Source organism: Plecotus auritus (genome assembly GCF_963455305.1).
Source record: "Plecotus auritus genome assembly, chromosome: 4".
NCBI classification, from domain to species: Eukaryota; Metazoa; Chordata; class Mammalia; order Chiroptera; family Vespertilionidae; genus Plecotus; species Plecotus auritus.
The window spans coordinates 92,750,559-92,775,125 of record NC_137775.1 but is presented as its reverse complement, the minus strand read 5'-3'; the positions used below and the strand labels follow the sequence as shown (position 1 = coordinate 92,775,125).

Genomic DNA, 24,567 nt, shown 5'->3' with positions numbered 1-24,567 from the left:
TAGGCTTATGACTGGTCCCTCTGCTTCTGCTCTTTCTCACTTTTGGTCTATTCTCAACCAAACAGTCTGAGCGATTCTGTAAAAAACGTAAGTCAGATTATGCGTCTCATCTGTTCAAAGACAGTGGCTCCCCATCTCACTCAGAGTAAAACAGCCCATAAGGCCCCAGCCTATTTAGCTCTTAATTATCTCTCTGGCCTCATCTTCTAGGACTCTCCAAACACACAGGTGTTCTGGCTTGTGCCCACCTGAGGGCCTTTGCACCTGCTCTTCTCCTCCTTGAAACACTTGCCCCTTAGATATCCATATTATTTTTTCCCTCACCTCCTTCAGATCTTTTCTCAATTCTCTCCTTTCAAAGTCCTTCCCAGGCCATCATATAAGAATGTAACACCCTCCCTTGTCACTCTGTCCCCCTTCCCTACTTTCTTCCTTAGCACTAAGCTCGCCAAATAGATCATATGTATTACTTATCATGTTTATTGTCCAACCCACTCAATCTCTGTGAGAGCAGGGTTTCCGTTTTTGTTCTTTACTATATCCCTGGTATCTGAAACAGCACCTGGCACATCGTATATGCTCAATAAATATTTGTTAAGTGAATAAAGAACTGACTGAGAGGAAACATAGCATTGTGGTTAATGTTTGGCCTCTGGAGTAAAAAGCCTAGGTTTTAATAAAATACATAGGAGAAGACATAGGTACTCAATTTATAGACCTTGGTCTCAGGGAGGGTTTATGAATTTGACCTCAAAGGCAAGGGAAGTAAAAGCAAAAATAAATGAATAGAACTATATCAAACTAAAAACCTTCTACAAAGCAAAAGAAACCATCAACAAACAAAAAGGCATCCAACTGAATGGAAAAAGATATTTGCAAACAATACTTCTGATAAGGGGCTAATATCCAAATTATAGAAAGAACTCATACAACTCAACAATAATAAAAAACCCAACCAATTCAATTAAAAATAGGCAGAGAACCTAATTAGACACTTTTCCCAAGAATACATACAAATGGGCAACAGACATATGAAAAGATACTCAACTCCACTAGCTATAAGGGAAATGAAAATCAAAACCACAATGAAATACCACCTTACACCTTTCAGAATGGCTGTTATCAATAAGACAAGAAACAATAAGTGTTGGAGAAGATGTGGAGAAAAGGGAACCCTCATACATTGCAGGTAGGAATGTAAATTGATACAGCTACTATTGAAAATAGTATGGAGCTTCCTCAAAACATTAAGAGTAGAGCTACCACATCACTAGCAATGCCTCTTCTGAGTACCTACCAGAAAAATTTGAAAACATCTATAATAATCAAATCGACTGAACGGCCGAACAACGGAACGACTGTCTGGATGATCTTCCAGACGAAGCCAGGGCTGCGAGGGCTGGGGCAGCTGGGGCTGCGAGGGCCTACTCTTGCACAAATTTCATGCATTGGGCCTCTAGTTTATCCATAAAGATATATGTACCCCTATGTTCATTACATCATTATTGTCAGGGGCCAAGATATGGGAACAACCTAAATGTCCTCCCATAGGTGACTGGATGAAGAGGATGTGGTACATACATACAATGGAATACTATTCAGCCATAAGAAAAGATAAAATACTGACAATTGCAATAATATGGATGGATCTTGAGAGTATCGTGCTAAGTGAAATAAGTCAGACAGAAAAGGACAAGAACCATATGATTTCACTCATGTGGAATATAAAACAAAGCAACAAAAGAAAAAAAAAAAAAAAACAAGCAAAAAACCCCAAAAACAAACAAGAAAAACCTTATAGACACAGACAACAGTATGGTGTTTACCAGAGGGGTTGTATATGAATACATACGCCAGCCAGCCAGGGAGGGGAGAGAGAGTAGGTGAAGCCATCCCCACCTGCCAGCTTCCTGTCTTTGCCTACTGATAAATAGGGGATAGTCATGGCCAGATTTTCCATTCCTCCCCATCCTGGCGCCCTCTGTCACTCAATTAAAAAAAGATAGGAGAGGACCTGGGGGAGGGGCAGATGGCCTCTGCTTATAAAGCCTGTAGCTGTAGCAGGGTGAGCACACTCAGCCAGCCTCTGCCTGTCATCCAAGCAGATTTAGCTGCTGACAGCTGCTTGGGACTTTGCTGCCAGGCCCTGGCCCACACCGCCTCCTCTCCTCTCTCTCAGTGACTCTCCAGCCACAGCACCGCCATGGCCCAGAAAGAAGAGGCCGCTGAGGCATCTGCACCTGCCTCCCAGAATGGCGAGGATCTGGAGAACCTGGACGACCCCGAGAAGCTGAAGGAGCTGATCGAGCTGCCCCCCTTTGAGATCGTCACAGGGTGAGAGGTGGTGTGGCCTGGGTCCTCCTCCCTAGAGGAGCACAGGCTGGGGACAGGCTGGGGGATTTGGGACAGTAATAGCAGCGGTCAGAGTCAAACTGTGAGAGTGCACAGGTGTGCAAGGTAGGGGCTGTTGGGGACACAGCAGCAATCTCGCTTGGCTTCTTGGGGTGACACCAGGGACCCTCTAGTCAGGGGAGGTAGGAGGAGTTCCTTAGAGGCAGTGCAACCACCGCTGAGGCCTTCTGGTCTTGGGACATCACCTTCCTCTCTGTTCAGTCCCAGGGAACCTGGTAAGGACACTGGCATATTTAAATGTGGCCCCAGTCATAGGGCCTCCTCCCTCCTTTCTCTCTGCTTCCGAGTGGGCCTCTCCTCTATCTGCATGTCTCCCTCTTTCCTCTGCCTCCCTCAGGAGGAGAAGATCCTAAAACAGGATCATCCTTCCCCAGGCCTGAGTGAGAAGCAGTTTAGTCCTTGTTCATTCAGTCTTTTCTGAGTTTCCCCAAGGGCTGTCCACCTCTACCCCCAAGGAAACAGGTCACAGCACAGATAACACAGCCTAGGCCAGGAGCTTCTGGACAGAGGAGGGATCCCACCCCTGTAGCCACAGCCCAGCCTGGAGGAACTAGGACCCAGAGCAAAGGATGAGGAGGCCTCACAGAGGGGCTGCTTACAGGGTCCTTCTGTCTTGTCCACATTGTGCGTCTCTAGGAATAGCACCAAGTGGTCTTCCTCCTCTTCCCTCTGTGTCCCTTTAAGAGAAGACCCTGCTAAGTTTCTAAGCAAAAACTAAGAGGGGGATACGTGGGATCACATTTCCTCCTGAGCCAAGGTTTCCTCCCCTGGGGTCCAGCAGTGCCCACAGGCAGAGGAGTGGTCGCACTAAGGGTGGAGGCGTGGCGCCTTCAAGGGGCAGAAGGATCCCTGAGTGGCAATGTGACCTGCCTCTTTCAGCTTGGCAAGTGGCTTTCCAGTCCTGCCTCCATTTTTTTCATTAGTAGCATGAGCAAGTTATGCTAGCTGATTTCCAAGCTCCCTTCCAGCTCAGGTATTCTCCAATTTCTAAGCGAACCTGAGGGAAAAGCATCCTAATTCCAGAGGCAGGAGTTCAGGGTAGAGCGTTTGCCCATGCCCAACCAAAGCCGCCCTCAACCAAGGATTAAAAAAGCAACGGGCACAGATGAATATAGACATAGGGGCCGCCGAGAGCCACAGGCCAGCGGAGTCCTTGGTTCCAGGAGCTCGCTATGGAAGGAGACCCTTTTTCTGCCACCTAGGCATGTTGGTGCACGCTATCCAGGTCACGCAGATGAGCACACATGCGCCCACTCTGTGCAGGCTGTGATCTTCCCACATAGGGACAGGGTAGGCTCTGAACAGAATCAGACTGTGTTTGTTGAGTTAAACAGGCTTTGGAGTCCCAGGGTGGCGGGTCCTAAAGGGTTAAGTCCTCTCACGTAACTTACATCAGTCCAGGTCTTTATAAGCATGGCAAACGTTCACATGCATGAGCTCATTCAACCCTCAACACAGTGCTAGGAGAGGGAGTTATAGTATTGCCACTCTCAGACAGGGAAACTGAGTGAGGGAGATTGAGTGACTTGTCCAGGACCTCAGAACCAGTAAGTGGCAGGTCATCTGACTCCAGCCAAGTGACCTTTCCACTGTTGTCTTATTCATTCTGGTTTCCAGGTTTACCAAGCAGAGCTCCACCTGTCTCCATCTGCAGGGCAGCGTGGTTCAGAGGCTTTCCCTGACCCGTGGCTCAGAAAAAGGGTCACAGGTCGGGCACTTTCTGGGCAGCTCAGGGGGGAGGTGGAGCCCTGAGTGTTTCCTGGCCACAAGTGACAGCTGTGGAGAGCTGTCTCCTGGGCCCCGGGGGTAAACAGGCAGCTTAAAATAGCACAGAGGTGCGGCTATGTCTATGCAGGGACAGGATGAGGGAGTGACTTTCCTCTCCTTCCTTCTCCAGATGCCCTAGAGTCAAAGGGGTCCCAAGCAGGTCCTCTCCTAGCCTGGACTCTGACAGGGGTGGGTCTGTCCATACTGCTCCTTAGAAGGATCACAAACTAGCAGAGAGCAGGTGGCTTTTCAGCAAACAGTTTGAGGTGAAAAAGGAGTGTTGGATAGGAATAGAGAGAGATATCCTGCTTGTCATGATTCTGGTTTGAAGAGGGCACTCAGGATAGAAGCAGACCTAAGACCATCCTATATAACAAAAGCCTAATAAGCTAAGTGTCTGGCCGACCAGTTGGCTGTTCAACCAATAAAAGCATAATATGCTAATGATATGCTAAGGCCTCTCAACCGCTTGCTATGATGTGCACTGACCACCAGAGGCCAGATAGTCAACTGGTTGACCAGTTGCTATGACATACACTGACCACCAGGGGGCAGATGGTCCAACTGGTAGTTTAGCTTGCTGCTGGGGTCTGGCCTATCAGGACTGAGCAAGACAGGCCGGACACACCCTGGAGCCCTCCCGCAGTCCCTCCCTGGCTGGCCAACCTCCTGCGTCCCTCCCCAGCCCTGATCGTGCACCAGTGGGGTCCCTTGGCCTGGCCTGTGCCCTCTCACAATCCAGGACACCTTGGGGGATGTTGGAGAGCCAGTTTCACCCTATCCCGCTGGTCAGGCCAAGGGACACCACTGGTGCACAAATTCATGCACCAGGCCTCTAGTTATCAATAACATGAAGGAAAGTGTGAGAAGGGGGTCTAAAGCTGTAGTGGTGGGCCCCTGCCAGCTCACATTGGCTGAGAGTCGACTGTGCCATTTCTCTTCCCAACTCCAAGTTCTTGAAATCGCAGTAATGCAAGTATTTACAGAAGTCAGCAAAGTTAGAAATGAGGGTCTTTTCACTTTCTCTCAGTTTGCTGGGTGCTAAGCTAGCACACCACTGAAAGACAGAAGCCTCTGAAAGTGAGAGGAAGAGTAGAGAAGGGCAGAGGTTGGTAGTGCTAAAGATGGGCTCTGAGGGATAAGAATTGAGGCCATAAAAAGGCCCCACCCATCAATGCTAGGTCTAATTTCTTGAGCGGCAGCAGTTGTTCAAAACCTGAGGGGTTCAGTTACTCAACCTATCTTTCAGATGAGGAAACCAAGCCTCGGAGGGATGAGTAATTTGCTGAAAGCTAGTGGATGGAATGGGGCGTGCACCCCAGGACTGTCTGACTCCAAATAACACTGTGTCTAAAAAAACCATAAAGAGGAGTCTTTTATAGTCAACAAATATTTATTGATTAGGAATCATTTATTTGCTGCTCGTTTCCTCCACTACTATTTAATTTGCATAAGGATAGGGATGTTGCCTTTTACTGGTAACTGCTTTGTCCCTAGCACCAAGAATAGTACCCAGCTCCTAATAGGTAATAAATACTTGTTTTTGAATAGAAGAGTGAACCAATGAGGAGCACCTATTGTGTGCTGGGCTCTCTGCCAGGCATTGGGATAGGGGATTAATTGCAGGGGAACTTCTCGAGGAAAGAAATTCAGGATGTACGAAGACCCAGCAACGGTAGGCCCAGAGAGGATTTCACTGGTGCCTGGCTGCCTCTGGACTGAGCATGCTCTAAGGAAGCACTGGGCCACCAAGATTGGTTGTGTCCTCTCTCCATCCAGAGATGGGTGACTGACTGTGGCTTAGCCTGGCGGCACCTGTTTGTCTGTCTTTGCCTCTAGTTATTTGTGTATGATTTTGCATGAAGCTGAACCTGCTATTAGAGGGGTTATTATGGAACAGAGATGAATAGCATATGCAATGATTTCCCTTCCAGACACTGCTTTAGCTTCCAGTAGTTTACTCTGGCCATGGGAGAAGGCCGGGTTCAGAGGAAAGGGACAGTCAAGGAGTGAGGGGCCTTCATACCATTGTTAATGCCACAAGCCCCTCACCCCTTACCCTGGACTCTGGAGCATGCTGAGAAGATTCGGTCCATAAAGAATAGAAGACAGGATGGCATGGTTCAGTGGTTCAGTGTAGACCTATGAACCAGGAGGTCACCATTTGATTCCTGGTCAGGGCACATTCCTGGGTTGCAGGTTCGATCCCCAGTAAGGGGGCATGCAGGAGGCAGCCGATCAATGATTCTCTTTCATCACTGATGTTTCTACCTCCCTCTCCCGCTCCCTTCCTCTCTGAAATCAATAAAAATATTAAAAAAAAAAAAAGAATAGAAGAAAGCACTGACTCTGACCACCCTGGTCTCCTCTCCAATGCGGGACAGTGGAAGGTCAGAGCTCAGTGTAAAGATGGTGCTGCTCGGGGAAAAGGGGTGGACTCAGGGCCTGCCTTGGTCAGAATCCTATCCAGAACTGCCAATCAGGAGCAAGCAGCCCACCACACCCCTTCTCAGCGCTAGGAAGTCAGTCTGTTCCAACTCTCAGCTTCTCTCCACTCCTCCTTCAGTTGAGGCCCACTTTAGCATTCACTTTGAAAGTTATCTGAAAATGGAAAAGGAACCTGAAACTGGCAATTCTGCCTCTTTTGAGCAGGTCTAGTGAAAGAAAGATGAAATGAGTCAACACTCAGTTACCAGTGAGTGGACTTTCCCCTCCATGGATTATCTTGGAGCAAATATTTAATCTCAGACCAGCATCTACTGCCCTCCAGGTTGCTTCTTTTCACTGTATAGATTTTTGTTTAGGAAACACAAATGTTTTTAAATGTGAACATGGGAATACACACACACACACACACACACACACACACACACACAGACACACACACTAGCGGCCCAATGCATGAAATTTGTTTAAGGGGCTCAGCCCCTTCCACCGTGGCTTCGTCCAGAAGGTCGTCCAGAAGACGTCCGGTCTAATTAGCATATTATGCTTTTATTATTATAGAGGCCCGGTGCACAAAATTCATGCACTGGGGAAGGGAGGTTGTCCCTCAGCCCAGCCTGCACCCTCTCCAATCTGGGACCCCTTAGGGGATGTCCGACTGCCAGTTTATCGGGCCTAAACTGGCAGTTGGACATCCTTCTCACAATCCGGGACTGCTGGCTTCTAACCATTAGCCTTCCTGGCTGCCTGATTGCCCCTAACCACTCTGCCTGATAGCCCCCTAACCACTTCTCTGCCGGCCTGATTGACACCTAACTGCCCCCTTGCTGGCCCGATCACCCCCATCTGCCCTCCCCTGCAGGCCTGGTCCCCCCAAATGCCCTCCCCTGCTGGCCATCTTGTGACAATGTGGGGGCAGCCATCTTGTGACAATGTGGGGCTGGCCATCTTGTGATGATGTGAGGTGGCCATCTTGTGGCAGCCATTTTGTGACAACGTGGGGGCAGCCATCTTGTGATGGCATGGGGTGGCCATCTTGTGACACGAGGGTGTGAGGGTCAATTTGCATATTACCTCTTTATTATATAGGATGTGTATACATATATATTAGTATATATACATATATGTATACATACATACATACATGTGTATATATGTATACAAGCACACATATGTATATATACACACATTTACTCATATCCCTTCCCCTCCACAGAGCAGACCATCATCCCAATTTTTTCTAGATATCTGGAGTCTCAGTTTCCTGCCTAGAGAATTGCAATGCCCAGTCCAGTAGCCTGGGTCTAAGCAGATGAAGTGTTAATGGCCTTGACTGCAGAAAGTATGAGAAAGTGGTACTTAAAGAGGCTGGGGTGGGAATAATGCTGTTGGTTTCTGTGCCTGAAGAAGCAACTGAGCCCAGGTAAAAAATTCTACCATCTGCATCTCTCTCCTGACCACCACTCCAACACACACACACACACACACACACACACACACACACCACTTTAGCAGTAACATATCTGCTGGGGTTCAGAGTATAAGTAAATGTGGTCCACAGGCATGTCATACTACTTAGAAAAAAATGTTTGTGATAATTTAAGAAGTGTCCCAATTCTACCAGTGGGCATAATAGTGTTGGTTTATTTTGCTATTCTGTAATGTCACCCAAGATGATCATGTTGTCTTAGCTCCCTGGGGAAGTTTCAGAGCTCTACCAACTCTGTACCCCTGGTGTCCCTAAAGGGCCCAGCTCTTTCAGTCTGTGGGAATTCCCAAAGAACATCACTTAATCTTTTTTTCTTAATATATTTTATTGATTTTTTACAGAGAGGAAGGGAGAGGGATAGAGAGTTAGAAACATCGATGAGAGAGAAACATCTATCAGCTGCCTCCTGCACACCCCCTACTGGGGATGTGCCCACAACCAAGGTACATGCCCTTGACCGGAATCAAACCTGGGACCTTTCAGTCCACAGGCCGACGCTCTATCCACTGAGCCAAACTGGTCAGGGCACATCACTTAATCTTTATGCTCCTTCCAGAAGACCAAAAAGGAGAAGCCAAGCAAACCCAGTCTCTGAGGAAGCCCAAAGGAAAGGCTGGGAGCCAAGACCTTCCCTGACTATCCTTTGCCCCTTGAAAGCACTTCCTTCCCTGAGGCATCTATTTTGTCTTTCTATTGTCTCTGCTGAGGGGCAGGGTAGACCATGAGGCTGCTGGCCAGAGGGGTTGGAAAATGATATTTATAGAAGTGAACTTTCCTCCTCTCCCTTGGGTTTCACATTTCTCTCCGACCTCTCCCCTTGCCCAGGGAAGGAAGAGGAAAAAACACCAGAGCTTAAGAGAGGCTGAGAAAGCAGCAGTCTCAGACCATTGGGCCAAGTGGCAATTGCACGCTGGGCCAAATTCATACTCTCGGCTGGGCTGTACTGGGCCAAGTTGGTGCAATACTTCTGGGGGTTCCAGAAGGAAACCCAAGGGACCACTGACAGCCACTGCTGAAGCCCCCAAGCCAATCACAAAGTCATGAATACAGCAGGTCCTCCAATAACCATGTCCTTTTCAGCAATGTTTTATTATAACATTGATGAGATACCATTGGAACTTAAATCTTGTTTATATCACTTAGCCTATGGTAAAATTGGTTTCTTATATGTTGTTCTGCTTAAAGTCGCAGAATTTATTGACAACATGAAGTGAGGACTTCTGAGAATCTATCATCAGGTGGCTCTGGATTAGACTTGGGGTGGGGTGTAGTGGGGTGGGGTGGTCTGGCAAAAGGCCTTGAAGAGCAAAAAAGGATTTGGGCAAGAAAGGTAAGCTCTGTGCTTCTTGGAAGGGAAAAGCCACTCTAGAAGAGAAGGGGTCATTTAGCAACCGCAAAGTTCAGGAGTGCTCTGGTGGGGTGAGTTTATTAGGGAGAGCTAATCCCAGCAGGGGCTGAAAGAGGAGAGGGGCAGCATCAGGTCATCCATTCTCCCAGAATATTAAGTAAATAATAAACACATCCAACAAGGGACAGAGGGGGCTTAGAGAGCTAAGTATAGCACCCAAAGGAATCCCTGAGGCTGGGTCCTCAAACACATCCATCTCTGAAGTGGAAACTTAACTTGCCAGCAAGGGACATGGAAACTTGGGGAAAATAAAGTTGGTGATGGGAGGAAGGGAACACTGCAGGGCAACAGCTCAGGTTTACTCAGCTCTTTGGCACCTGCTGCTTACCCCTAACAAGCCAAGGCCCTGGGATGCCAGGGATTCCCCTGCAGCCTCTCTGGGGAAACAGAAGGCAGGGAGAGAAGCAACAGCGAAGTTGTTGGTTATCTTCTGGGGCAGCCAGAGACATTGCATTTTTGTTTTTATTTTTATTTTGAGAATTGTTATGAGTTTATTTGAGCCAAACTGATGACATCTGCTGGGGAGCAAGATCTTAAATGCTCCCCAGAGATGACATTTTTTAAAAAGAAAACATTCAACCTATCCAGCTGGTGCTACTCATCCCCTGCTCTCCCTCTGGCATTTTCACGCTCTCCTGTTACAGCCTCCTTGACCTTCAAACCTGCACAAATCTTCCTATTTTAGAAAAACACGCCCCACACATAAACATAGAAACAATTTCAACTCCGATGTCCTCTCTTGAAGTCTGTCTGCACTTTTCTCCCCTTCTTCTTACTACTGAACTTTTCAAAGCCTGGCTGCAGAGGCTCAATGGTTGAGTGTCGACCTATGAACCAGGAGGTCACATGCCTGGGTTGTGGCCTCGATCCCCAGTAAGGGGGCATGCAGGAGGCAGCCAATCAATGATTCTCTCTCATCATTGATGTTTCTATCTCTCTCTCCCTTTCCCTTCCTCTCTGAAACCAATAAAAATATATTTTTTAAAAACTGCACTTTTTCTGCTGCTCTCCTTTCCTCGTCATCCATCTCCCCTTGAAGCCACTGGACATATTCACCACCAAGTCTGGTTTCCTCAGACACCAAGTGGGCTGTCTCTATTTCAGGCTTTCTCCAGCTTCATTCTGTCTGCTTAAAGCCACCACAGTCCTCTTCTGTGGGCATGACTTTTACTGTCTTTCTCTCTTTTCTTTTTTGTACACCATTCCAGAAGTACTGCAACAGATAAACAGAATAGATGGAGCAAGCTTCTATTCCACCTCCCTGCTCCAAAATTTCATTTAATACAGTAGGTCCTCAGGTTACATCAGAGATCCGTTCCTACGGCGTGACATAACGCGATTTTCTCCGTAAGTTGGAACCCACCTACATAAGCACCTACGTCACTCACGTGGAGCACATACACAGCAGTAATGAAGTGAAAGAGTAAAAAAAATTTTAAAAGATAACAATTCCTGACCTTTACTTGTGGTAAAGAAATAAAAAACATAAAGCACATATGTACATGCGTCCAAGTAACGAAACTTTTTTTTTTATAAACAAATGGGAGATGTTGACATGTTGACGTAACCATAAAACGACGTTCGTTGAGTCCGACGTAACCCAAGGACTGCCTGTATATCATCCTTGGGTAGAGGCCGTATCCGATATTAAACTGATAAGAACAGATACTACCCTCGATCTTAGCCCAAGAGAAGCGATTTATTGTGTCTTTTGTTACTCAAGAACCTGTAACGATTCTCTATTGCCTCGTGAATCAAGGCTAAACTTTCAAGAGCCTTCATATGTCCTTCACTCTACCTACTCATTTTTAGCAGTTTTCTATTGTTTGCAGCTGTCTTATTTACATTTCTCCTGCCTAGCTAGAATCTAGCTGCAAGGTTATAAGCATCTGGAGGGTAGGTGCCAAATCTTACAAGCTAAATCATACCAAGATACCCTTAGGTAGTGTGGCCTCCAAGATAAAAATTCTAGGACAACCTTCCTTTCACCTGAGGGAAAAGACAGGCTTGAAAAACAGTCACTAGGAGAGCATGGCACTGCAAACTGTAGGCCATTCTATGGGGAAGATGTGATATAATGAATGACAGAGAGCAGGAATGAAGCATGAAATGTTGCAAAATCTTTGTCTTGCTGTGGTGAGAAATTTTACTAGTATATGCTTGCTACTTTGTAAAATTACTATTTGAACACTGTTTTTTCAAACCTGGCCACAAATTAGGATCATCTGGAGAGCTTTTTAATATGCTGATGCCTGGTCCCTCCTACCCCCCAGATGTTCTGATTTAACTGGTTTTGTGTGCAGCGCCTTCTAGGTGATTCTAATGTAGAGCCAGGTTAAAGAGACATTGACTTAGAACGTAGGCATGTGTTGTGCACAGCAAATGTTGGGTTTGGAACCCTTTCTAATGGGGTGACCAGAATGCACACCTCATTCCAAATTCTCCTTCCTCTCTAGAGAAACCCTTTGGGATGCTTTCATGCCTTTTTGTCCCTCATCCTGAGGAGGTCTGGCCCTAGAAAGAACTCATCATTCTCTCTTCTTCCCTGTCCCTTTGTCTTCTCCACCCCACAGGGAGCGGCTGCCTGTTAACTACTTCAAGTTCCAGTTCCGGAATGTGGAGTACAGTTCCGGGCGGAACAAGACCTTCCTCTGCTATGTGATTGAGGTGCAGGACAAGGGAGGCCAAGTGCAGGCATCCCGGGGATACCTAGAGGACGAGCATGCAACTGCCCACGCGGAGGAAGCCTTCTTCAACAACATCGTGCCAACCTTCGACCCGGCCCTGCGCTACAACGTCACCTGGTACGTGTCCTCCAGCCCCTGCGTAGCTTGCGCTGACCGCATCGTCAAAACCCTTAGCAAGACCAAGAACCTGCGCCTGCTCATCCTGGTGGGGCGCCTCTTCATGTGGGAGGAGCCCGAGATCCAGGCTGCTCTGAAGAAGCTGAAGGAGGCTGGCTGCAGACTGCGCATCATGAAGCCCCAGGACTTCGAGTACATCTGGCAGAATTTTGTGGAGCAGGAAGAGGGCGAATCCAAGAACTTTGAGCCCTGGGAGGACATTCAGGAGAACTTCCTGTACTACGAGGAAAAGTTGGCCGACATCCTGAAGTAGGCGGCTGCGCTGAGCCTCACGTGAGTCATGGCACCATTACTCCATTAACTGGGCAGAAGGCTTGAGGTCAGGTGGAACCAGTGGTGTTAGATTTTCCTTGGGAAAGACTTTTCTGCTTTGGGTTGACTGTAAAAACATTTTAAAAGATCCTGCCTCCTTTTATTTCCTCTAAATTCCTCTCCCTAAATCCTTTTCCCTCCTACTCTTATATCACACTGACTTTCCCTTATAACATGGAATTGTAGGGGTGACAGGAATCTGAAAGCTTTCGTGAGACATGACTTTCTGTAGCAAGGTTTAGATGGTGTAAGAGCCTACTACTGGAAAACAGCCTATAATATATTTCAATCCCCTAAATTGCCCCCATCGGCGTGTATCCAGAATTAGTCATGTAGATGCCTTGCTCCCACCTCCATTTGCAATCCTACCATTCCATTTTTTCCTCTAAAGCATGTGTTTCATTCTATTGGGGGTAATTTTTTTTTTCATTTTTGATACTTTTGAAATTCCCCATTTTTGGCCAGAGCAGCTTTCATGTTTTCAAACAAATGATTCTGCTTTGAGGGAGACCAATACTTGCTGTGTCAAAATATAATGCAAGAACATTTTTCCAATGTTGAAAAGACCTCAGCAGAACTCAGAAAAAATGCTGAATGCAGGGATGGGGATAATATAGCAACACGCTCTTCCGTGCAGGGATGTTTAAAGGGTTAAAAAGATGTTTGTAAATTAGGCAGCCGCTCAGAAGTAGCCTCCTACAGATATCAAGATGTGATAGGAAAACTGGAGGTAAAAATTAGCTATTTAAGCAAATAATTAGGACACAATTAAGGCCAATTTGGCTTCTTGCTGAGGGTAAATTAGACTCTTACAGAAACAGGCCAATTACCCTCAGGAAAGAGGGTAAAGAATTCTTTACTATCTTTTTTGTGAATTTGGTCTATTCTACATTGCTCCCACAGCAAAGCTATGTATGACTAAGTCCCTTTACTAGGCCTGACTTACTGATCAAAGTCCTCCAGTAACAGGGAATGGGTCTTCACCACCCTCTTTAAGCAACCTTAATTTTGGAATAACGTATTACTAAAACACAAAAGAAGCATGCTTCTATGAAGTTATTCATTTTTGGTGTCTCTGTTCATATACTTAAGATGCACCTCATAAACATGTTTTGAAAATATCAATTTCTGGAGGTTGATGTTGGCAGGTGTTTGCTATTAGACATGCACTCAGGGTGCCTGGTCATCCTCCAGACCAGTGATCGCTATCCCGGGGTCCATGAGGTCTGAAAGGTTGGCAACCGCTGCTCCAGATGAGCATTCGCCAATCCATAAAGACTATTTTCAGCCATTTCTTACAAAAAACAGGATCCATTCATTGAATTCAGTGATACTATGGTCAGGTAATGTCACGTGGTACTCTTCGCATATAAAATAAGACACCACTTTCAGTAGTAATACAATCAGATTTCTAAGAGTGACCTCTGAAGATACAAAATTAGCTTTTAAATTCCTTGAAGATTTTATTAGGGTAACTAGTGACCTGGTGCACAAAATTCGTGCACATTAAAAGGGGATTAATTAGAGGAAATAATTTAATATTGCTATTTGCCCTTTCTCTATAATAGAAGTGTCAGAGATGAAAGGAAATTAGTAAAATGTATATGAAAACCTTCCTCCTGTCAGAGTCTGGGGCTCACCATGGGACCCAGAGTCAAGTCCCCGCCCACCCACATGCACCTCAGGGTGAAATTGCTTGAGACCCAGACCTGGCCACCCACCGCCCCCCCTTTGGGCTAGATCCAGACCCGGTCAGTCCCACCCTTGTCAAGCCCTGCCGGGTAGGGGGCATGGCTTCAGGTCCCCTGGCCCAGTGCCAGGATGGGAGGGGGGTGGCCTGAGGTCTCCCAGCCCAGACCTGGGTGGGGGGTGTGCCTTGAGGTCCTCCGTCAAGCCCCGCCAGGTGGGGGATATGGCCTGAGATTCCCCTGTCAAGCCCCACTTGGTAGGGGGCATGGCCTGAGGTTCCCCGTCAAGCCCCACCAGGCGGGGGCGGGGGCGCAGCCTCAGGTCCCCCGGCCCAGCACCGGGAGGGGACTGCAGCCTCAGGTCCCCCATCAAGCCCCACCGGCAGGGGGGCGCAGCCTCAGATCCCCCGTCAAGTCCCACTGGGTTGGGGTGTGGCCTGAGTTCCCCCGACCCAGCACTGGGGGTGCACCTTGAGGTCCCCTGTCAAGCCCCGCTGGGTGGGGGGCATGGCCTGAGGTCCCCTGTCAAGCCCAGCCAGGCAGGGGAGCACAGCCTCAGGTCCCCTGGCCTGGTGCTGGGGCAGGGGGTGCGACCTGAGTCCCCTGTCAAGCCCCACCAAGTGGGGGGAGCAGCCTGAGGCCCCTTAGCCCAGCACCAGGACAGGAAGCACACCTTGAGGTCCCCTGTCAAGCCCTGCTGGGTGGGGGGGGGCATGGCCTCAGGTCCCCTGGCCTGGCACTGGGGTGGAGGGTGCAGCCTGAGGTCCCCCAGCCTGATGCGGGGGGGGGGGGGGGCGCAGCCTGAGGTCCCCTGTCAAGCCCCATGGGGGTGGGGGAGGGCGGAGCCTCAGGTACCTGCTGATTGCTCGTTAAGGCTCCTTATGGAAACTTGGCCTCAGCTGTGGATTCAGCCATCTTTGTGATAGAGTGATGGTCAATTAGCATATTCCCTCTTTATTAGATAGGAGGATTATAAACCCTACATAGATTCTACAGAAAGACTAGTAGCTTAATTTTTAACCCTAGTATACTTCTTACACATTTTTCAGAGTCATGGGCCACTTCTTCCAGCTGCCTAACTAGCAAGTCCTCAGGGATTTGTGTATGTTGTCGTTGTTTTCCCCGATTAAGTCAAATGAGATAGCTAAGTCTGCTATAAAAATTAAGCATTTCAGGGAGGATTAAATAGAGTTATTAATTTTAGATAATTGAGGGTTGTACCTTATGCTAATCTAAACAGAAGTAAAATAGGTAAATCAGTTTGATGGAAAAAGTCCATTTCTAAGTCAAATTATTCTTAATAAAATATTATTGGACATTTTCCACATTATAAGCCTCTTTCCATTAGTGGACATACCTATATTATCTGGACCCATTATTAACATGCTTCCCTGTACTCTACTTGAGTTGCTCATGTTCCTGAAGGAAAAGGTTAAAATGTACTAAGTTTTTTAAAAAATGGCATGAAATACTAAAACTAAATAGTAACTAAAATACTCCCAAGAAATAGGCATTTGCTAAAGAAAAATTTCCTCATATTTCTTATTCCATCTTTTTAAAAAATGACAGACTAGGATTTAGCCATATATTCAACTCAAAAGAACAGAGTTAAAGCAGATCTCTTCTGGGGTTTTTCTGTGTGAACCATACCAAACATGAATGGAACAAATCCAACCCTGCGTAAACCGGAAGTCACAGGACACAATGGAGAAATTCCGGGCCTTGGGGAAGGCACACAGAAAACGTAATTAAAAAATAAAATTTTTCATTGTTTGGGGCCAGCACGGCTCTCAGTAACATGTTTTCTGTTTTCTCAAGGTCTGCCTGCTGCTAAGAGATGGCAGTGACATGTATGGCCATCTGGGACATGCCTGACTTCCTAATACCACTTGGAGCTGGACAACATTTAACACCAACCAATCCCACTGCACAAGGCCCTCTAAGGACTCAAAATATACTTCTCATGCTATAAATCATTTTAGCTGTGCCTCGCTCTCTAAGGCTGCTCTTGGGAAAGAGAGTTGCAAGAAGAAATAGCAAACATATATGGGCACCAGGTATCATGGGTCTGAGGGTCCTAATTATTCCCCCAAATGGGCTGCTTAAGGCAAAGAGCCTCAGACCCAAGATCTGTGCAGATTTCTTAAATATGTCCAGAAATGCATTTATGTTAAGTTGGTCTTTTTTTAAAAAAAAGAAAGAAAAGCAGCAATAATAAAAGTGGTGTGGTTTTTCTGTGACCAGGTTTTTAAAGAAACTTGGACATTTAGAAGTTAACTATGGACAGTGATGAAGTCCCAGGAATAGGAATTTCCCAGGCTACATTTTAAGCCACATTTTAAGTGGGAGGGAAGCTTAAACCAGGACCTGTCTAGGCAACACAGGATACTAACTCTCCCATGTAGACTTCTCATTCTGGTCTTGACTTTCATAAAATATTTCCTTCCAAGATTCCTTAGTGGAGGGTGAAACAAAAGGCATGGGAAATACTTATAAAATATCCATGTCCCAAGAGCCAATAATAAGTAATTAGCCTCTTAATTAGAGGTGAGTAGGATTTTAATGTTCAGATACACAATATGAGGAGTCAACATGTGGTACTTGATGGTGATGGCAGGATGTCGTTGAAGTCTCATTTCTTAAAAGATTTTAGTCCTATGTAGAAGTAAAATTTCTCATATGAATTGTTGGGTAGTTGCCAAACTCTAACTAGTTTTCCAGGAATAATGTGCTCATTCTGATTATCAGGCAATGCCTTTCTCCAGGCTCTGAGCGTGATAAGTCATTGGAATTTGACCCCAAGACTATCTACAAATAACAAAAGATTTTATCACATCCCTGCTGAGTCCAGGAATTCCACTACTGCCAGTTCTCCACAAAACTAAGCTTTGTTAAAAGAATCATGAAGGGTCTTACTCCATGAGAAAAAATTGTCCTGTGTAGAAGCAGCAATGTTTTGACCCAAGTGTTAAGATTTATGTGCATAGTTAGCAAAATATTTTAATTCTAAGTTTTCTCTTCCCGTTTTCATTTTCAGTTTTGTGTATTGAGATATTCCTTCCCTTCTTTCCCCCTCAATTTTACTACTAATAATGAACAGAAGCAAAGCTTCTTTAAGAAAAGCCTTAGTCTAAAAGTTTGATCATGAACTTGCTCCTGCACTACCCCACCCCAACTACATGGAGAACTTGTCTGTTCCACACAGAGGTACAAAAGATGTGAAATACTTTTTTAAACTGCTGCCTCATATCAGGCTGCAATGTGATAAGAACAAAAGTCTAAAGTACAAAGGTTATATTTAACCAGTGCTCTCCTGCTGTTTCAACAAGCACATTTTAAAATCCACTTCTTGTACACTTGAGAAAGCAAGTCCTATGAAGGCCCAGAATTCACTCAAGGGAGAAAAATCAATAGTAGGTCTGGCTGTTTTAACTCATAACAGGGGGCAGGGGGAGTGGTGGGAGGGGGTGGGGGGTGGAACAAGAGATGAAAACTCCACTAGTTTTCCCAATACCTCTGATAGTGAACTACTGGCTAAACTCATGAACTTTCTTCTCCCACACAAAAACAAGAGTAGACAAAGTGCTGCTTTCTTAGCTTAAGAAGAGGATTAATATTTACTGCTCTCCATCCCAGCTGGTTATACCTTACTGTCCTCTGGAGCTTAAAAACAAAGAAACCTGGCCATCTTCCCTAGCCCCCCTACTACCAAAACAGAAGTTTTTTTGGAAGTGAGTCTTTTTTTGAAGATTCATATGGATTTTGTTGAGAACAATGAGTCATTACTCTTCAATAAGCACTTTGCCAAGCATTTACCATACATTATTTCATGACTGAATTCAGAAAGGTTCAATCACAAACTATGTAGTGAACAGAAGAGCTCACCATGAGTGGAATCTAAAATCCTGCCTTTCCAGTAAGCTGACCCATAGATGCTGTCCATTGTTTTTCACCTTGCTGCCTTCCCACTGGACCCCTCTCTGATTTTTCCAAATTAAGTTGTAGGTGAATCCTCCATTATCCAAGTCCAGAATAACACAAACATGTGTACAGAACCTCGCTGTAGCCCAAGAAGATATTTATTTTCCCACTTTTCCCCCCACAAATTCCTTGTTAACAATGCAAAAACCCATTTTTGTAATTTCAACAACGAAAGAAACACACCTCAAAATTCTTCTAGAATGAATTTGAGGACATAAGGATAATACAAAGTAAATGCACAAATGACAAAAGATGCAAAATTAACTGAAATGTTCATTCTTCCTAAAATTTCTCTTAAACAGCAGAGAAGTAGAATCAATGCTGCCACCTAGTGGCAAGCCAAACAAATTAGGTAGCATCCTGGGGCAAAAAAGGATCATAGGGCCCAACACCTGGTTCCCTGCCTAATATTATCAGGCTATTACCTACCTTCCTGAAAAGAAAAGAAAAAAAATCACAGCAACATTTCCCAAGCAATCCCTCCTTCAGAGTCCCAGTCCAATCATGGGAATACAGAAACCCAAGCATGGCCTGTTGACACAGAAAATTTCACATGAAACTTCCCTCTGATCATTTTTAAAGTCAGTTTGCCCAGTCCTATGGCCCAGTAGGAATGACACAGGAAAACATGGACACATCCAAAATGCTCATCTGTCAGAGTGTGTACACAGTAATTCTGATGTCTGTTGCCTCAAACACCTCCTCAATTATTGTGGATACATTTTCCCATTGCAGACGATCAAGACCACACCCAATCCTGAAAAAGATAAAACATCTCCGTTGGTTGCAATGAAGGTATCGAGGAAATCAATCATTCTCTCTTCCTTTAGGCTGCATTCACCCAGAGCATAAGAACAAATTTTATCTGACCTCACACTATAGGCAGCCATGGCGGAACTTAGAATACCTGTTGTGAGTCACCCAAGGCTGTTCCTGACAGCACCAACATCCCACAGCTGTCACTTCTCTTTTACCTACTTGTTACCACTTCCCCATTGTTTCAAGCAACATTTAGCAATGTATAACTGCTGTGACATGGGACAAACACTATTCATCTATGTCTACTGATGAAAACTAGCTGTGGGAGAATGGGGAAAGACTGGCATTTTAAAAATACACTTATGATCATGGAAAGTTAAGCAAGATAAAAGAAAAAGAAGACAAAGGACAGGATCTCTGCAAAAAAAGAAATCAAGATGCAATGCTGAGAAATGTCAAGCTGACTGCAATTCAGTTCTTTGCAACACCCTGGTGAAAAACCTTTATTGACCCACAAAACTCTATTACCTAGCACTTTTCTTCTAAGATGTTACTTTATTGATCCTCAACATCTCCGGGGGGGTGGGGGGGTGGAGAAAGGCTTTAAAATGCTAATCGCATGTAATGTGATGATTAAGTCCCTGAAAAATATTGTGATTTTAAAAAGTTTATGATACATAATCCTTAAGTATATTAAAGACCAGTGTAAGATGAGGGATCCTGTAGTCACTTAACTTAGAGCTTGAAATAAACCTGCATGTATGGTCAGCACTGACTCAAAACTAGACTGACAGAGAGGTGAACCCAAGCTTATTTCCTGAAAAGGATACAAAGGGCCTACTGAAAAAAAGAACCAATGTCATTCCTTAAGTTCCCAATAGGTAGTGTCTAAAACATTACATCAGGGATATATCCTCTGGCTACTGCCCAAGGTGACCATCAACAAGCAGGCAGTTTAAAAGGTAGAGATTCTTAACAGCTTTTTTTGCACAGGATTAACAAGTTTGGGACACCTGAAGTGGCCCAGAGGAAAATCACAATTGCTCTGTCTTGGTTCTTAAGCTTATACTGCTTCAGGAATAGAAGCTAAGATTCAGGCAGAGGATTCTAGAAATTTAACAAATGTGACTGAACAATGATTCCTCCCTACTACATAGGTTGAGGCAGGTGTGGGTTTTAATGACCAGCTCCAAGTCATTCAACCCAAGCTAAGAAATGGGTATGCTTTGGCCTAAGGTCTGACAACTGGTTCCCTGGTGATATTTTTAAAGTTTTGAAATTTGTCCACCTTTAAATTAAGTCTGTATTTTGGATTAAGCTTTTAAGTCATTTGTCTAAACCCCACCAATCAAGTCTTCACTTAGGGCCCTGGATTTCCTTGCCTGGGCATGGAGAGGTCTGTGACTCCATTCTTCAGACAATGGGACTTCATGGCCTCTAAACTCTTCTGTAAGTTTTCGTAAGTTGGCTTGTGTGAAGCCCTTTTCTTTGTAATCTGAGTACAAAGAAAGAATTCAAACTTCTATTAGTCCAAAATGATAGCCAAAGAGAAGCCATCACATCTCCCAACATCCTGATAATTAAAACAAAAAGTGTATTTTTACAGAACAGTCTAAAGCACGGATGACAAATGTCATACTGTCCCTTGCAGTTATGGGAAGCCTTCAGGAAAATCAACTAAATAGGGCCTGAGAAATTCAGACACTGCCAGGTAATAATCTTTCCTTCTCTCAAGCCCAGGAGGTTAACAGGCTGTGCCTATTGTGTATTGTTTTTAAGCAAAGTAGGTGAAAGTCTTTGTGCCACTTCCAAGAGATAAGCTGCTTATCTGTAACAAGAACCCATACCACCCAAAAATGTCCTAAGTCTATTTACTTAGAAACTATGCTTGCTAGCTTTTTGTTTCTCTATAAAAGAACAGAGACAAACTGGTAATACTCCAAATAATACTGAAGTCCCAGCAGCCTTAAAGACAGCATTCAAAGACATGACACCACTTAGTGTGCTGTCCAAACCAAGCTCTTAGTGTGCTGGCTGTAAGTCACCCAGCACCATCACCAAGAAGCCACACTCTTTCTGGGGCTGAAGACCATGTGGACAGGGAAGACTCCCAAAGAGGCAGCAGGCAGGAAAGCAGCTGAGTGCATCTGATAGGAAAGAATGAAAAACTGCTTTGGGCAATCTGTCTCAAGACATCGTTTTTCTATCTCACTATGAGGAGGAAGGAATTCAAGTATGAGAGGCATTCCTAACTTTTCCAAGTCTTAGAACACAGGCCTTTGGAAGATGTCACAGTACTCCTTCCCATGGAGCTAAGATGCTTCTTTTCTAACCCGGAGCTCCACACAGCCTCACCTCTGGACCTGAGTTGGCATGAGATCAGAAGCTTTTTGACATGTTTAGTTGTCTAGAATGGACTATCATGATCAACACAAATTCAGTGCAGCCTATCTGTTCACCAGTCCTTAGAACATATTGAGAATAGGCCCCATCTTACCAAGTAATATATGTATCGCCCATCTCTCTTCAGAACAGCCACTTCTCCAGATTTCTTTTCTAAGAAAAAGTTATTTAATAGTAGAAAGAAAAATGAAAATCAAAACACTGATCTCCATTCTTAGATTTAAAAAAAAATCTTTAGATTGGTTTACCTAAACCTATTGTCTCCTATGAACACTTTGCTCCCTTATCAGCCTTCCTAAATACTGTATTCCTAAGCATCCAGCTTTCTTAATCATGTTTTCTCGACCATTTTCCTCATACCCATCTCCTGTCCTGCTCCTATTTTCAAGTACACCCTTACTGTTCACTTAAAAACTTTGTCTACTGCCTAGAAATATTTTAGAATATACAGCATTCTTCCTTTGCCAAATGTGTTCACTTTTACATACAAAGAGCTAATGTGCATTATGGGGAATGTAAGTGTACAAAAAAGTTTCTAATTATAAGCTTTCCATCAAGAAAAAGTGTCATGTTCATATATAACTACAATACAAAGCAGCAAAAAATTGCTTTTTTGAAGGCTGGGATCAGAATCACTGGTGGAGAAGGTGATTGAATAAGACTAGACTGTGGTCTGAGCAACTGCTTCAGAAGCTCCACATGACTCTAAATACACACCTCTGGTTTTAAATCACTGGCAGGAAATGATAGGAAGGGTATGGAAGAAGGATTCTAAACTCCTAAATACAGTACGGGTAAACAGAGACTCTTGAATGCCAAACTAATAACTGGATTTTGCTAAGCACTTCAGAATAATTAAGGTTTCCAGAGAAGTGGAGCATTATCAATAGAGCTTTATAGTAGAGGAAGAAAAGAATAGAAACTTTTACAAGAATTCAAGCTTGGCGTAATAAGGACCCAAACTAGAGACTATTTTTGTGGAGAAAAAACTTAAGCTGATGAGTACAATAAAAGTACTCAGTGGTTAGGAACCTCCTCTTTACATGTATATCTTGTTTAATGAGTGTAACAGGAGGTCAAAAGATGCTCCAGCCAGGGAATAAGAGTTAAACTGTTTTCAAATCTCACGTTGAGCCCTACCCGGTTTGGCTCAGTGGATAGAGCATCGGCCTGTGGACTGAAGGGTCCCAGGTTGGATTCCGGTCAAGGGCACATGCTGCCAGCTCGAGGGGGTCGTGCAGGAGGCAGCCAATCAATGACTCATCATTGATGTTTCTGTCTCTCTCCCCCTCTTCCTTCCTCTCTGAAATCAATAAAAATATATATTAAAAAAAAACTCACGTTGATTTAACAGTTCCTGCACCCCTCCAAATTTCTTCTTGAAAAGGACAGCTATCCCAGCGCCCATCCGACAATCCTCACTGATACAGTGGGCTAGAGAGTCTGTTTTGGGGCATGCAAAAAGGTCTCCTTTCACATAGGTGATCTAAAACGTGCAAATGGGGAAAATGTTTTATTAGATGCAGAAAAATACTTGGTTTCCTTTACAGTATCCACCACCCCTACCCACCTTCTTGATTAAAAGCCAAATCCTTAGAATTTAAGCAGTTAACCACACGAATTAAAGCATATATCAAAGTAAAGTGATGGCTGGTCTCTGACTCTAGGTTGTATTAGCCTTTCTAAAATAAATCAGCTAGCGAAAAAAGAAAGACAATTCAATAACTGTTTTCATTAAAAAGTATTTATGTTTTTGACCTCAATTATTCTGAATTTCAGTTCACCGTAAGTTAATGGTTATTACGCACTCTGCTTCCTTCTGCATCTTCATTAGGGCTGCCGGCCATGATACCGAGTTGCTATCTCCAGAATTTAAATATTTCTTCAGCTATGAGGAGGGAAAAGTAAAGAAAAATGCTTAGGCAGCCTGAATATATTATATTCAGATCGCCCTGACCACCCACTTATTTCCTCCTCCCCCACCCCCAACTTATATCACTGAATGTGACACCGTTCAGCCAGTAGGAAATAAATACAAGACTCCTGGGGCCGGGAAGAGGGAAATGCCTTAGGTTGACGGCAGCTGTGCATCGCTCGCATTTCGCGCTTTCTCGGGGTGCCAGCCCCGCCCTCCAAGAAAAGGCGGCCCTAAGACACGCCTCCGCCTTTCCCAGCGCCCGGCGGACCTAGGACAGCCCCGAAACTCGGTGGGTTTGGCCTAAGAAAAAAGGAGGGACTTCGCGCCGCAACTAGGGAGTGTACGCGCAGGGGGAGTGTACTGCTCCGCGCAGGAAGGAGAGGGAAGGCGGCCTCTCCAGGCTCACTCCTCTCTTCTGGGGGAGTAGGCAGGTGCCTAGAGAAACCTCCCACCCTCTGTCTCCTACCCTACAGCGGGTCAGCGAGGGTGCACAGTCTGTCCTTGGGTCCCGTGGGAAGGAGCGAGGAAGCTCGCTCTAAGCCTCAACGTACTGGGGTTACCCTTCACCTGAAGTCGGCCGTTAGGAGGTCCCGCCCCGCGGGGAAGGGCTCCAGACCCGGCCCTGGTAGGTTGGGAACAGCCGACGAGACCAGACGCGGAACCAATCCCGCCACAGCCCTTGAGAGTACGCACCTAAGATGGCCGCCCACCACCTGGGAGCGACGCGGGAACGAGCCCCTCTAGCTAGCTAGCCCAACCAGCACTCTTTGGTGATGGCCGCCGAACTTCCGGCGGTAAATACCGTGCAGTCTCCCGCCGCCACCCGAGCATGCGTAACGAGACCGCCAGCACGAGCGGGAAGGAACGGCGCTTGCGCATTAGCCCAAGGGGTGTGCCTCTCGAGGCCGCAAAGAAAGGGGTGGGAAGTTGGCAAACGAGCTAGTTAGCGCCTGCGTAGTAATATGTCCAGGGCAGTGTACTAGTCGAAGGGACTGGCGCATCTAGAAGACGCCAGCGTATTTTTTCCGTAGGGAGGGGTAGCTATTCCGGAAAGTGGGCGTGGCTTCAAGGACGCCTGCGCAGTGCTCCTTCAACAGGGGTGGGGCGTGCCCAGAGCAAGG

General features: G+C 45.5%; 2 protein-coding genes across 6 annotated transcripts; one reads left to right on the top strand and one right to left on the bottom strand.

The window, feature by feature from the left end:
* Positions 1-2,027: 2,027 nt before the first annotated feature.
* APOBEC2 (apolipoprotein B mRNA editing enzyme catalytic subunit 2) lies at positions 2,028-18,802 on the top strand. The gene is made up of 3 exons (XM_080663259.1): positions 2,028-2,334; positions 12,095-12,658; positions 16,204-18,802. The coding sequence occupies exons 1-2, from the start codon at positions 2,204-2,206 to the stop codon at positions 12,636-12,638; spliced, it is 675 nt and encodes a 224-aa protein (XP_080519385.1). The 5' UTR covers positions 2,028-2,203; the 3' UTR covers positions 12,639-12,658; positions 16,204-18,802.
* Positions 18,181-24,277, bottom strand: OARD1 (O-acyl-ADP-ribose deacylase 1). 5 transcript variants are annotated; one of them, XM_080663263.1, is made up of 6 exons: positions 24,140-24,277; positions 23,337-23,416; positions 22,870-23,014; positions 21,623-21,681; positions 20,508-20,620; positions 18,181-19,123 (listed from the first exon to the last, which is right to left on the bottom strand). In XM_080663263.1, exons 2-6 carry the CDS (start codon positions 23,373-23,375, stop codon positions 19,021-19,023), a joined length of 459 nt encoding a protein of 152 aa, XP_080519389.1. In that variant the 5' UTR covers positions 23,376-23,416; positions 24,140-24,277; the 3' UTR covers positions 18,181-19,020. The 5 variants fall into 5 exon arrangements, with proteins under 5 accessions (XP_080519389.1, XP_080519388.1, XP_080519390.1 ...); XM_080663262.1 differs by having other exon boundaries at positions 24,014-24,167; XM_080663264.1 differs by having other exon boundaries at positions 23,998-24,141.
* Positions 24,278-24,567: the final 290 nt, after the last annotated feature.

Bases quoted from the DNA above. Each gene is read 5' to 3' on its own strand.
- APOBEC2 (XM_080663259.1), top strand. From the start codon at position 2,204: ATGGCCCAGAAAGAAGAGGCCGCTGAGGCATCTGCACCTGCCTCCCAG. The intron at 2,335-12,094 runs GTGAGAGGTGGT...TCCACCCCACAG, and splicing joins CCCTTTGAGATCGTCACAGG to GGAGCGGCTGCCTGTTAACT.
- OARD1 (XM_080663263.1), bottom strand. From the start codon at position 23,375: ATGGCCGGCAGCCCTAATGAAGATGCAGAAGGAAGCAGA. The intron at 23,015-23,336 runs GTGCGTAATAAC...TGCACGTTTTAG, and splicing joins AAGATGCAGAAGGAAGCAGA to ATCACCTATGTGAAAGGAGA. The intron at 19,124-20,507 runs GCAAGGAAATCC...TATCTTTTTCAG, and splicing joins ACAGACCTCTCCATGCCCAG to GATTGGGTGTGGTCTTGATC.